General features: G+C 44.2%; 1 protein-coding gene across 1 annotated transcript in view; it reads right to left on the bottom strand.

The window, feature by feature from the left end:
• Positions 1–646: 646 nt before the first annotated feature.
• The window catches only part of prkar1b (protein kinase, cAMP-dependent, regulatory, type I, beta), a 63041-nt gene continuing 51646 nt past the window's right edge, over positions 647–12041 (bottom strand). Inside the window, exons 9-11 of the mRNA XM_041956895.1 lie at positions 11624–11745; positions 3210–3291; positions 647–2098 (exon numbers count right to left, since the gene is read on the bottom strand). Coding sequence (XP_041812829.1) covers positions 1926–2098; positions 3210–3291; positions 11624–11745 — 377 coding nt within the window. The 3' untranslated portion in view covers positions 647–1925. The remainder of the gene's footprint in view (positions 2099–3209; positions 3292–11623; positions 11746–12041) is intronic.

The raw sequence follows: 12041 nt of genomic DNA, 5'->3' as shown, positions 1-12041 counted from the left end.
CAAAACCTTGCAGATGGAGCAGCGATACTTTTCACTGAGTTGCAAACCCCAAACTTGTGTGTTTGTGAGTTCATACGTGGCAAGTGTGTTGTATGTGTGTTAGCCTGTGTGTATGTGTGTGGAGGGGGGAACTTAACTCAATGGTGGCAAGTTGGGTGCACATTCCTCAGTTGATTTAGTGGGCATTAAGATGAAGAGGAATGTGTCAAAGCTGCAGAGGCTTTAGTCCACTGCCATGTAAACTGGCTGGGAGGAGTCTGAGGCTGTCTGACAGCGCAGGCTGATGGATGACTGACACTTGGCTTAATGCGAGAAGGATGGAGAGCAGAGGAGAGCGGAGGGAGGCAGGGATGGAGAGGAGGTACCTGTAGGAAGGGCCGTGAAAAGTGCGATTGAAGAGGACTGTTTGCCCTTTAGAGAAAGAAACGGGAGATTAATAGAGATATAACGTTTAGGGGAGGCAAGCCGTGAGCATGAGGCGAGATAAAGGGAAACAGAGAGAGAGAGAAGGGCAGTCAGGAGAGGGGGAGACGATGCCAGAAGTTGGGATAAACGAAAGGGAAAAAATGTGAAAAAGAGTCACATTCTCACACACAAAGAGGGGCTGATCAAGAGAAAATAACGACTCAAATCAAAAGGATTTCAGAAGCTTATCTTTATTTGCTCAAGATGGTTTGATAGTTGAAAGAAAGAGATACAGAGAGAGCGAGAATACAGAAAGTTTCTTTTCTTATACAACATCGGTCGCTGGGTCGGTTGTGCAACTTTGACAGATTACAGTAGATCAAAGGAAAGCAACACAGGTATATTTTTCTTTCTTTTATATATTTATAACATACAAGTCATGTCTTAAAAACAGCTAAATCGAACTCCTGTATTGACCCAACGGTACAAACTCTAAAGTGGTGCAAAAGCTTTCATCTAGCAATTTAACACAGAGGAAAACCAAGTTAAAAAAAAGCATCAGGTAAGACGCGAGTGTGTGTGTCTGTGTGTCTGTGTGTGTGTGGAGATTCACATAGTCCTGAGACAGTGTAAGCATATACAGTATGGTTGAGTGTTTCATGTCAGTGTGTTTCAGACTCTGTTTGTGTGTATGTGGACTGGACTGATAACACTACTGCGCCTTTGGAATACCACAGCTCACAGCTCACAGAACCGCTTCAGGGAGAATCGGAACAGAGAGGATTTCTTGAGAGAAAAAGCAACTTGTGGGTTAATTTGGCTGGCACGCGCCACATAAAATCAGAACTCAACATATCGCTGTCTGTAACAAGCCCCTAACTGGTAACAGCAGTAAAAGCACATTTAAGAAGCACTAAAATCGAATGAAACAGGCAAAACTTGACTTTTCGTCATACCTCTACATCTACGCTTTAGCAAACAGAGGTCTGTGCAGTGCGGGTCTGATTTGACCTACAAATGGCACCACGCACACACAGAAGTGAAAGAAAGGCAAACCACACTCAGCGAGCAAAGAAATGTGTGCTCGCTTCCTCCCGCTGCACGTAAACATGACTTTACTTCCTCCGTATTTCCTGAATTCACACGTACCCTTCATGAATTCATGAAAGTGCAAACGCCATTCTTTGTCCGTCTAGAAGCATGCATCGTATACCGTCGACACGCTGTGTGCGTGACTCATATGCAGTTGAATGATCCCTGCTCTCGCTCAGATTTTTACACTCCTGCATGGTGTTTTTGACATAAAGCTACGGGACGGCACAGGTCAAGTCAAAGTGCACAAGATCAAAGAAAAAAAAAAAAGAAATGCGCAAAAAGGAAAAAGGTAATAAGCGCCCTGTCGTTGTGGATGTAAAACCCATGTCCTTTACCCCGCATCCTCACCTCTTCCCACCCACGCACTAAAACTCGGATGCTGATGCTGCCCACCCCTGCTGGTGGAGCCCTGAGGGGCCGGCCTGTCACACGGTGAGGGAGATGAAGCTGTTGTATCTCTGGATGTTCCTCTTGAGGATCTCCGAGCACGGCCCCAGCACGCGCTCGAAGCGGGGCCTGTCCAGCTTCACGCACTTCAGCGGGCCGCGAGCGACTACGGTGGCTGCCCTGGGACGGTTCAGCAGCAGGGCGATTTCCCCTGAGGAGGAAGAGGAGGGGGAGAAGGGGGAGGAGACGTCAGTCAGCTGGGATGTCGTTAAATGTTCCAAAACTGCATGGTTTTGAGCATCTGCAAAAAACGTCCTGATGTGTATGATTTGTGCATGAATGACGATTAATGTTGCCTAAGCATTTGAAATGAATTAAACGGCAGCATCAGTCATGCATCAATCTGTAATAAATAATTCTGATGCATTTTAATTTTTAATAAAGCTGACTTGTTGTTGTGAGCAGCAGCTCTGATTGTCTGTTTCTCGTTTTCATTTTTTTCCCATCTTGAAAGTCTGTTTTCGGGACACAGCAACTAACAAAATAACAGACGCAAAACAGCAAGAAGATGTTGTGAAGAGACGCTGAGACGCCAAAGTAAAAGCGATTTGGTGGAGAAAACGGCCAAATCACGGACGCTAAGACCGTTGGTTTAATGATGCTGCTTTCATTCCAAACCTCTTTACTCAAATCCTGAAAAATAAGTGGAAATTTTACGTATTTGGGAGAATACTTTATTTTGTTTGGAGCTGAAATGACTTCTCAATTAGTCAAACAACAGATAACTAATCTGCAAAAATTGTGATAATAAATTTGTAATCTTTTAAATTGCAAATCTCTGGTTCCAACTTCTCATATATAGACATATTTTTATGTCTTTATATAAAATTAATCCTTAATCAAGAAAATAATCTGCAGATTAATTGACAGTGATCATTAGTATCAGACCACATGTTTTTGATTTGTTTGTTTAGTTTTTTTAATGTGGTGTTTTGTTGGTGGTTGATCATCATGTCATTTTACTGCATAATGGAAGAGTCCAACTTTCCCATCATCACATTATTTCTGGCATCTTCAAACATTCACTGGATGGAAACGAAAAACTTGTGCAATATTAAAACAAACAATTCAGGCTACACCACAATCTAACCAACTTTTGACCTTTCTCGGCTATGTGAAATGCTAAAATTGCTATTTTTGTGTTTCTCCTTGCACGTTTTATATTTCTAACACTAAATAACAGGTATAATATGTATACTACTGTTTTGACCAATAGCTTTTTGTGTGTGGTGCCAAACTGGGAAGGGAAAAGGGCCACTCACCAAAGTAGTCAGAGGGTCCGAGGCGCCCGACCTCCACGTACTCCTCATTGTCAGACCTGCGCTGCAGTACAGAGGCTATTCCCTGGAGACAGAAAAGAAAAGAAGAGTTGGAGGAAAGAAAGGAAAGACAGAGGAGAAAGAACAGGATGAGAAGGAGAGACATAAAAAGAGGAGGGGGTGTTGGTGAAGAAGGGAAATGGAGAAAAAAGGAGGAGTTATTTAGCAAGGGGCTGAAAACCATCAGGAGGATTAAGCCGAGCAGGAATTCCTTTGCTTCATAAGAACACAGGTGCACAGGATTTAGGCCACTTTTCTGTGGGACGGACACCTGCTCTGCGGGACGCATGTGAGCAGAAACACAAAAACACACGCTCAGATATTCCAGCGGGGTGCGTGACGCAAATCCTGATTGGTTCTGCTTTATTTCCTCCAGAGTGTAATAAATACAAACATCTAAGCCCGTTAGAGGCTGAACCGATTTCTCAGTGTCTCCATCACACAATCCCCTTTATCAGCAGTCTCCCATAAAAATGGAAACAACTGTATTGTCCAAAACTCCAGCTCCAGCAGAGTGTCCCTAAATGATCCCCAAAACAAAAACACGCTTTCATGTGCACACCCCAACACTTAGCATGTCGCTAACCCACATGCTTTACTGCGCATTTGCAGACGCACGCACAATGGACGCGCACTGGAGCACGCAAATGCACGCACACACATACAGTGAGAAAATCAGCAGCTGATGCCTGCTGGACAGACTGACTGGACACTACGGCCGATCCCACCACGCATATTACAATCACCCATGGTTGTTGTGTGTGTGTGTGTGGAGTGTGTGAGTCATCTAAAAAGTATAACAGAGGAAATCTGATTTCCGTTCACTCTGCCCAACAGATGATAACGGTGCATGTTGTATCTTGCAGCTGTTGACAAAGTTTGTGTGTGTGTGTGTGTGAGAATGAGCACATTTTTGACTATTTATCTTTGCATAAGAGCCAATATATTTCTGAAAAGCTAGGGCTGTTTGTGTGTGGTGGAGCATATGTTTGGCGTGTGTTTTTGTAGACAGAGGTAGAATATGTGTTATTAACGTCTACTCTAGACATTTACATGTACCGTAATTGCTAGCAAATAAAAAAATCAGGGGAACTTCCCAGCTTGTCTTGGGCTGTGTTCATAAACAGACTTGACCGTTCCAGTACTCTCTCACTGTCTCTAATCCCTCTCTGCTCTCTTTCCTCCTTCTGCTGACCAGGCTAATAATGCTAAATATGAATCTAATGAGCTTTAATGAGAACCCCAAAACTGCCAGCTCCTTGCTGCAGCCACACAAAGGTGAGACTGTATTTTGCTGATACGTGTGTGACTTAGCTGAATCGGTGCTTGAAATGAACTGTGGAGAAGCGGGGATACCGTTTCGAATATGTGGGGCATGCCGTGTGTGAGGGATGACCTCCAAGTAATGCTTGGCCAAACTGCGCCGCGATGCCATGAGCCCCACACACGCGATACAGCGGGGTGAATTTAGCTGGGGGGGGGCTTCCATCTCCACATGAAAAGGGGGCAGTGATACCAAAGCTGGGCATGCTGACATGTTCCCTCGTGACAAATGATGACAAGAGGTTTATACTGGTGTGGACAGTAAGTCATGTAAATATCAGTGTTTTCTTTGCCTGAGAAAAGCCTGAGTATTATTATGAGTATTATTAGAAGAGTCCTAGAAACATGTATGTTTGTAAAAGTTAAACTCACTTCCTTAACTTTTCCTTCTTTTCTTTCTTCTTTTTTTAGGGTTACACTATTCCTGTTGACTCCTTTGGGTTTCTGTTTCTGGACAGGCAAATTCTAAATTTAGACATTTTTAAAATGTATTGAAAAAAAAAAAAAGCCCTCAAATTTCTGGCCTGTGGAAGTTTGCCACTGTGGGCACATAGATAAGCTTCATAATGGCAAAGAATATTTGCGCAGTATTAGAGTCAGTCAGTGGTGAGTGTAACTTGGAAACTGTGCGTATTTGTGTGCAGCTTTAGTACATTTTGGCTTGATTTGATAAGCTCGACAGATGATGAGGCTTGTGGCCAAAATCACAATCACTCGTCTGAGGCATGAAATTTCTCTGATTGGGTTTACAGATTAAAGATTAGCCTGTGTGAGTGGCTGTAATGATCGCCCAGGACATTTATCTGAACAGCCCTGAGCACGAGGCTGGAGGCCTGCAGGTAAATTCCTGGGTCTGCTGCTCTGGGTCCTAATGCTGCTCCAGACTTCCTTATAAGCATGCAGCAGCAGCAGCAGCAGAGAAAGGGCTGGTGTTTCACAGTTTGCTTTTGTGGTCAACTCAAATGCCGCTATGCTAACCAGTGAGGCTTTTCATTGCATATGGTATGATATTTCAGCCAACATGTGAACACAGCATGAAGAGGGTTACTAGACTGCAGCAAATGCAGTCACATCACATGGAGAAAGAGGGAAACCAAGGCTGCGTTCCAAATCACATACTTTTTCTTTTTAGTGCAGTCTGCAGCTGCCCTTGCAAAATACCTTCTGCTGCAGGCATTCTGCATATGACTGGGATGTAACTTTGTGGCATGAACTTTGACCCTCTCGCCATTTGGAACGTGTGCCCAGACTTCGTACAAACCCCGCTCTCGGTGGCTCGGTTGATGTGATGACTCTTCTGCTGTGCAGAGGACTGTGGGTCAGAATAGCCAGAAAACCATGCTGGCTTGTATAATGCGAAATGTGACCGGATGCAGTAAGACACGATGGTTTCTTTACTGCATTTGACGTACGATGAACTGGGACATACTAAATCATTTTCTGGCATGCTAAATAGTACGGTGGTATGGGTACTGGAATGCAGCACAAGACACTTTTACCCCCATCAGCCTGATTCAAAGACATGGGATAAATTACTGCCGATCTCCCTCTCATGTGTGCTGCATGTAATGTCATACCACGACTCTCTCTCTCTCCCTGCCCTCATTTCCTGTCATCGCTCTGCTGACGACTATCTAGTAAGACATAAAAATACCGCACTGGACAGTCATAAAAAATAATCATGAGAAAATGTTAAATTATTTGTTTTCATTCACTACCACTATGCAAATATTAGGAGTATATATCGAGATAAACAGCTGGTGGCACTAATATCTGATGTTTTCCTCTGTTTCAGGGGGATGAGAACATGCTTACAAATAGCTAACTGTAACTGTTCAGTGACGGTTATTGCATTAACTTTTCATGAGATGAACAAAGAAAGGAAAAGCCATGAAATTTAACTGCACCATCTTCCATGTTTAATCTCAAGTGTAAATACTGCGGCAACCACTTTTACTGAACTTCATTACACGGCACCAAACAAGTGGTTTGAGTGCAAACATGGTATGAAACAGAGCGAGATGTGAATGGGGAGAGAATGAGGGGAATGGGGCATCGAAGCTCCTGTGTTTACACCCGGCCGATTCCTCTCTTTTCCATTCATGTCCAAACAAAGAAAGTGAGACAGTGCAGCACCGTCAAGTACAGTAGTTCATTTGTGAACAGGCCTCACCCAGTGTGGTCCAGATAACCATCACACACTGTACCACCCCAGGGGCAGCGCTCTGCTCCATAGATATTCCTTTTATAAACACTGAAGAGCTTCCTCACCAGGCTGCCTGACGCAGGGTGCAAAGGACAGGCAACGACAGGAAAAAGGGAAAATAGAAAGTATGAATGAATAAGTCACAGAGAAACAGAGCCAGGAGGTGAAGCAGAAGAAATCATCACTACGAAGTGGGATTGCAGGTCAGATAACACTCCTTACGGCCCTTAACCAAAATGCACATTCACACCCGCTCATACCTAAACAAGCATACCACATGCAGGGCGTTGCGAGGCGGCTCGTGGTGACATGTCAAAATGTATCATCTTGGACGTAGGAGGTAAGAACCGCTGGATCAACACCAGGCCAAAAAAAAAAGAGAGAAGGAAAGAGGCACAAGCAGAGGTGGAGGAAGAAAGGTGATATCCTGAGTAGCCTGTTCATGAGGCCACCCAGCACCAGCAGTGTCTGCACCTTCTCACTCGAACGCTGACACACACACACACACACACACACACACACACACACACACACACAGATTGCACTCTTGAGAACATGCAACAGCCTAAGGGTTGCTTTAGGAAATGACTGAAAAATGGTTTCACCCAATTAAGAGCTGTTAATCTTTACCTTTGTCCTTGTGAGCGTATGCTGGCACAAAAATGACTTCATTCATTAACTGCATTGATCTTCAGTCTATAAAAGCGGTGTTAAGCTCCATTAACTAAATTGCATTTTAGCGTGTAAACCTAGGTTACAGTAACAGGCGGGTACTGCAGACAACCCACAGAGGATTTCTCTCCCCTGTGACCCATAGAGACCCTTCAGATCCCCTCAGTCTGATTACTTTTGTGGAGTCAAAGGACAAATATGAGATAACACATTGAGTTGTTGTTCATATTGATGATCATGGGAGATCAGAGTGAGTGCATTAGCAGAGAGGACGAACAACCCTCATCTGAGTTTAGTGACTTGTCATCCAGAGGATGAACAGGACAGAGTCACATGACTTGGACTTGAGAAGACTGACTTCACATCAAAATTAAGAAAAGACTTCTCGTCTTTGATTTTAGCACCAATGACTCACAACTTAAAGATCCTCTCCAGACATGTTTTAAGATGCATATAAAACAGCGTACTTTGACTAATAATGTGTTTCTGATGTGGTTTATCCACAAAAAAAGGTCTATTATCTTGTTAAAACCCTTAAAACCCCTTTTAAATACTCCTTCTCCCTTATTAAAAAATCCCTTATCTATGTTTATGCAAGTATGTGTCATTTTTAAACATTAACTACTTAAGCAACTGCAACTCTGACCTGTGGAAGTATCCAGTGTGGCATGTGGCATGGCATTTTTGTTGCTGTGTTTTGATGTAACAGTGCTCTTTCAGCTGCACTTTTTAGAGATATAGACAAGGGATATTTAGTTTTCTTCAGTCTGAAAGGGGATTTACTTGTGACATGCAAAGAATGACCTAGTCCAACCTCTGCTTAACAGTGACAAGCAAAGAAAATTGTGCACATACGCAACTGGTCCAACACACTTGTTTCATTTCTGGTGTTTCCTGATCTCCCCCCTTTCACACGCACCATTTTAGGTGGCAGTGGTGAGACCACAGATGACATGGTGCTGGGCTTGAGTGTATGAGCATGTGGGAGAAGGGGAGCGCATGCTGGGTGGGTAGGGGCATAATCCCTGAAGAAGGGAGGAAATGGAGGAAAGAGAGGAAGGAGGGGAAGCGAGGGAAGGTGAGGCTGAGCCTTCACGGCCCCGGAGTTCTGTAAAGGCTTGTTTGTACAGTGTGAGAAAAAAAAAATGTAAACATGTCACTTTTGATTAGGGCCCCGTTCCTCCTGGCAGGCAAAGAAAGTGATGTCTCTATACCTCCTATTTGTTAATCCTCCCCATCAGCAGCATATAATTAGTGATTGTGGGGTTTGTCTTTGGCTGATGCTCCAAAAACCGCAGAAACAAAATAAGAGTGAGAAGAGATGGAGGAAGAGGAAGGCGGGGGACTGAGGAGGAGGGAAATGGGAGAGTTTTGGCTGAACTGACATCTCAACCTGGATTAATCTAAAGAAATAAAGGTGTGCACATGAACAGAGGATGGCGACAGGGGAAAGTTGTGGCGAGACCAATCTGCCTTACTTGTGGTCCTTTTCGACTCAACCTCTCTCTCCCTACATGTCACTCCCTGCCCTATTTGACTCATCCTTCTCTCTCTCCTTCTCTCTCGGCTCCCTCCCGGGAGGCTGGGTCTCCTGACCCCGTGTGAAAGTCGGCAGCACACATTCCACCACAGTCCACCCTGCTCTGGGAAAGTCGGGCCCTGCTGCACGAGAGGCGGAAAGAGAGAGAGCGAGAGGAAGGGAGGGACTGACAGAGAGAGAGAGAGAGGGGGAGAGCTTGGAGGAAAATGGACGATAGACAGGAGAAAATGATTAAAGAACGAGACAAACACTACTGCCGGGTGATGGAATCAAAGAGGAAGCAACAACAAGGTAATTTCTTTAAAATGACACTTGGAAAGATGCACGCAGATGAGACTCACAGTCTCTGGTGTGAGACACTCACATAGACAGAGACGACAAACCGGAATAAGCTGCCTGCCTGCTAAGACTCCATCTCCGTCTCTCTTCCTTCCCCTCTTCCTGCTCCGTCTCACCATCCTATAATCCCCCAGACTCTGCATATTTGCCTTTTTCCTTACTAAGATGTACAAGTCTCAGATTGATGAGTCATGCATTGATACAGTAATTGTTATATTTGTGTCTGGAACTCTCCTGTTTCTTTTGTAAATCTGGTTAACCTTGCTAAAAAAAAAGAAAAAAAAAAAGATTGCCTGTAACATTAACAGGACACAATACAGCGTATTTGATGTGTTTGCTTCCCTCCAGTACAGCAGGTGGCAGCATGTAGAACGTGAGCTGTAACAGCTACTGTTGAGGAATCATTTACTCAAACAGACACCTGACAGAAGAAGAAGAAGAAGAAGAAGAAGAAGAAGAAGAAAAAGAAGAAGAAGAAGAGGGATGAACATGAGAGGGATGAAATATCTGCCACAAAGGCTAAAAGTTAACTTAATGTGCTGATTTTTAAAGTGCCTGCCTCGCGGTATTCAAGGATTCATTGTGTGTATCCTTGTTTAAATTTACGGGGTATGTGGACAGCTGTAAGGCTGGTGGGACAGGTATGCCTGAACCCCAGTTGCCTTCATTTTCTGCTTAGTCAAACCGGCTTTTAATGGACTTCTGCAGCTTCAGGAGACTTCAATGGAAATCTTCAAATTTGATCAACACTGGTTGGATATTGTGAGTTGAGCATAAGATCCATACAGTGCTGTCTATACATAGTGGGACAGAGATAATATACATATTGTTGTTTGGCTTCGTACTTTAGCACATCCTATTTGATATGAATCAATCATATTTTGCTCCTACAGCCTTACATCTAGTATGACCAGTTACTTATTCAATTCAGTTCTTGCTTTATCTGTCCCTCAAGGGAGAGCAAAATGAAGATGATGAAATGAAGAATGAGTCAGTGTGCTAGATTTATGACTCTTCTCCACTTGCACTTCTGTTACACTACAGTATGTTTTAGCATTTACCATTGAATGTCACTTGTGGCCTTACTGGAGCCTGTTCAGCAACGGCTACATTGCTGCACATTAATTCAAGTCTAATTGGAGTTGTGGAAGGTTTAGTCGTTTTTATACAAACATTTCTATTCAATTTCTTTGTAATCAATGACTTCCTGCCAACAAGTTCTCCCTGGTTGTGTGTGCTCCTCCAGGGCTGCAGCTTCAGTTTCTGCTTGTTTCAGAGGCATTATACCCTTTTGGCTTTGTTTTACCTTCAGTCTGGTTTTAAGCAAGCAAAACAAAGGCTATATTGGATTTATTGGGGGTTATATACCATATAAAATAGTGGCTCCACAAGTGCTATACCGCTCACCCAGCATCAATGTGACCACCATCAAACCTTTAAAGCCAGAAGTCAGAACTTTAACCTTTTAATAATTCCAAATGTGCTGGATTAGTGCCAAAATAATATATATCACTGTCCAAACACCTACAGACTCCAATGTAAATCTTTGAAGAGAGCCATAACTCAGGGAGTGAGAGAATGGAGGAAAGAATAATGGCAAGGAGGAGTGTTGTGCTGGAGGGGCACAGGTGGAGAGAGAGAACGAGAGCGAGCCAAAACAAGGATAAGGAGCGATACATCACTCTGCACCTTTGATAAAATCCTCCTCTGGCTTAACCACACCTTAACGCTCCACTGTAACCAATGAACTGATCACTACGACTATTGTTGGACATAGAGACAGCAGCTGACATAGACACAAACCTTCAAGTAAGTCTGAGAATGAGAAGGGAAAGTAGGAGGCGAGGACAAAGGCAGCAGATTGCACCTCCACCCCCTCTAGACAGGGACCCTCTTGACTTGACCCTGGTGAAAGCTGTGTAAGTATGGAGTTAATCAAAAGTGTGTTAGGATGACAGGCAGGGGGCCCTTCATGAAGCTGCACCAGGGGCCCCAGCTCCACAAAGCCTGCAGTGTGAGGAGGGGGAGGAACCGTGGTTGTGGGCCAGGGGCTGGGGAGTAGTCTGTCTGCTGGTGGCCATAAACTGGGATCAGTTTCGTCCTCAGCAAAGAGCCCACCTACATCTCTCCATGATGACATCAACCACCTGAGCGCCCACCTGATACACAGTCTTGGGCCCCTGATGTCAAAGCGTAAAAACATCAAAACAGTAACACAGTAATAAGATTATCACAAACACACACACACACACATACAGGCCCTCCCACAGACCTTACCTCTGTAATAATGAAGAAGTCATCACCAGGTTCTCCTTGCACCACTATCTTCTCTCCATCCTCAAACTGAACGGGCTCCAGAGCGTCGGCCACCGTCAGACGTTCCCACTTATCCAAAGACTCTGTGAATGGAAAACACATAGAGATCAGCAGGAGCAGCGAGTTACTTACACTGATGAATGCAACAGTAGGTGCACAAACATGCGTGAGTTTGTGTGTGTTCCATGGTCTGACAGGATGCCTGTTGCTCAAGTCCAGTAAGCTGGTGGGAACGATAATTCTACCTCGGGCTAATCCAGTCATTCATCAGGGACCATTACATCTCAGATCCCCCTGCCTCCTCTCATGAAGCCTTGTGGAGCTAAAACAATTTGAAACTAACCTGAACCTGCAAGACCTCAGCTGTACTGATTCTGGG

This window comes from Chelmon rostratus, chromosome 17 (genome assembly GCF_017976325.1).
Source record: "Chelmon rostratus isolate fCheRos1 chromosome 17, fCheRos1.pri, whole genome shotgun sequence".
Classification (NCBI taxonomy): domain Eukaryota; kingdom Metazoa; phylum Chordata; class Actinopteri; order Chaetodontiformes; family Chaetodontidae; genus Chelmon; species Chelmon rostratus.
Note: the sequence above shows the minus strand (reverse complement) of the source record. Positions and strands in the feature narration are given on the sequence as shown.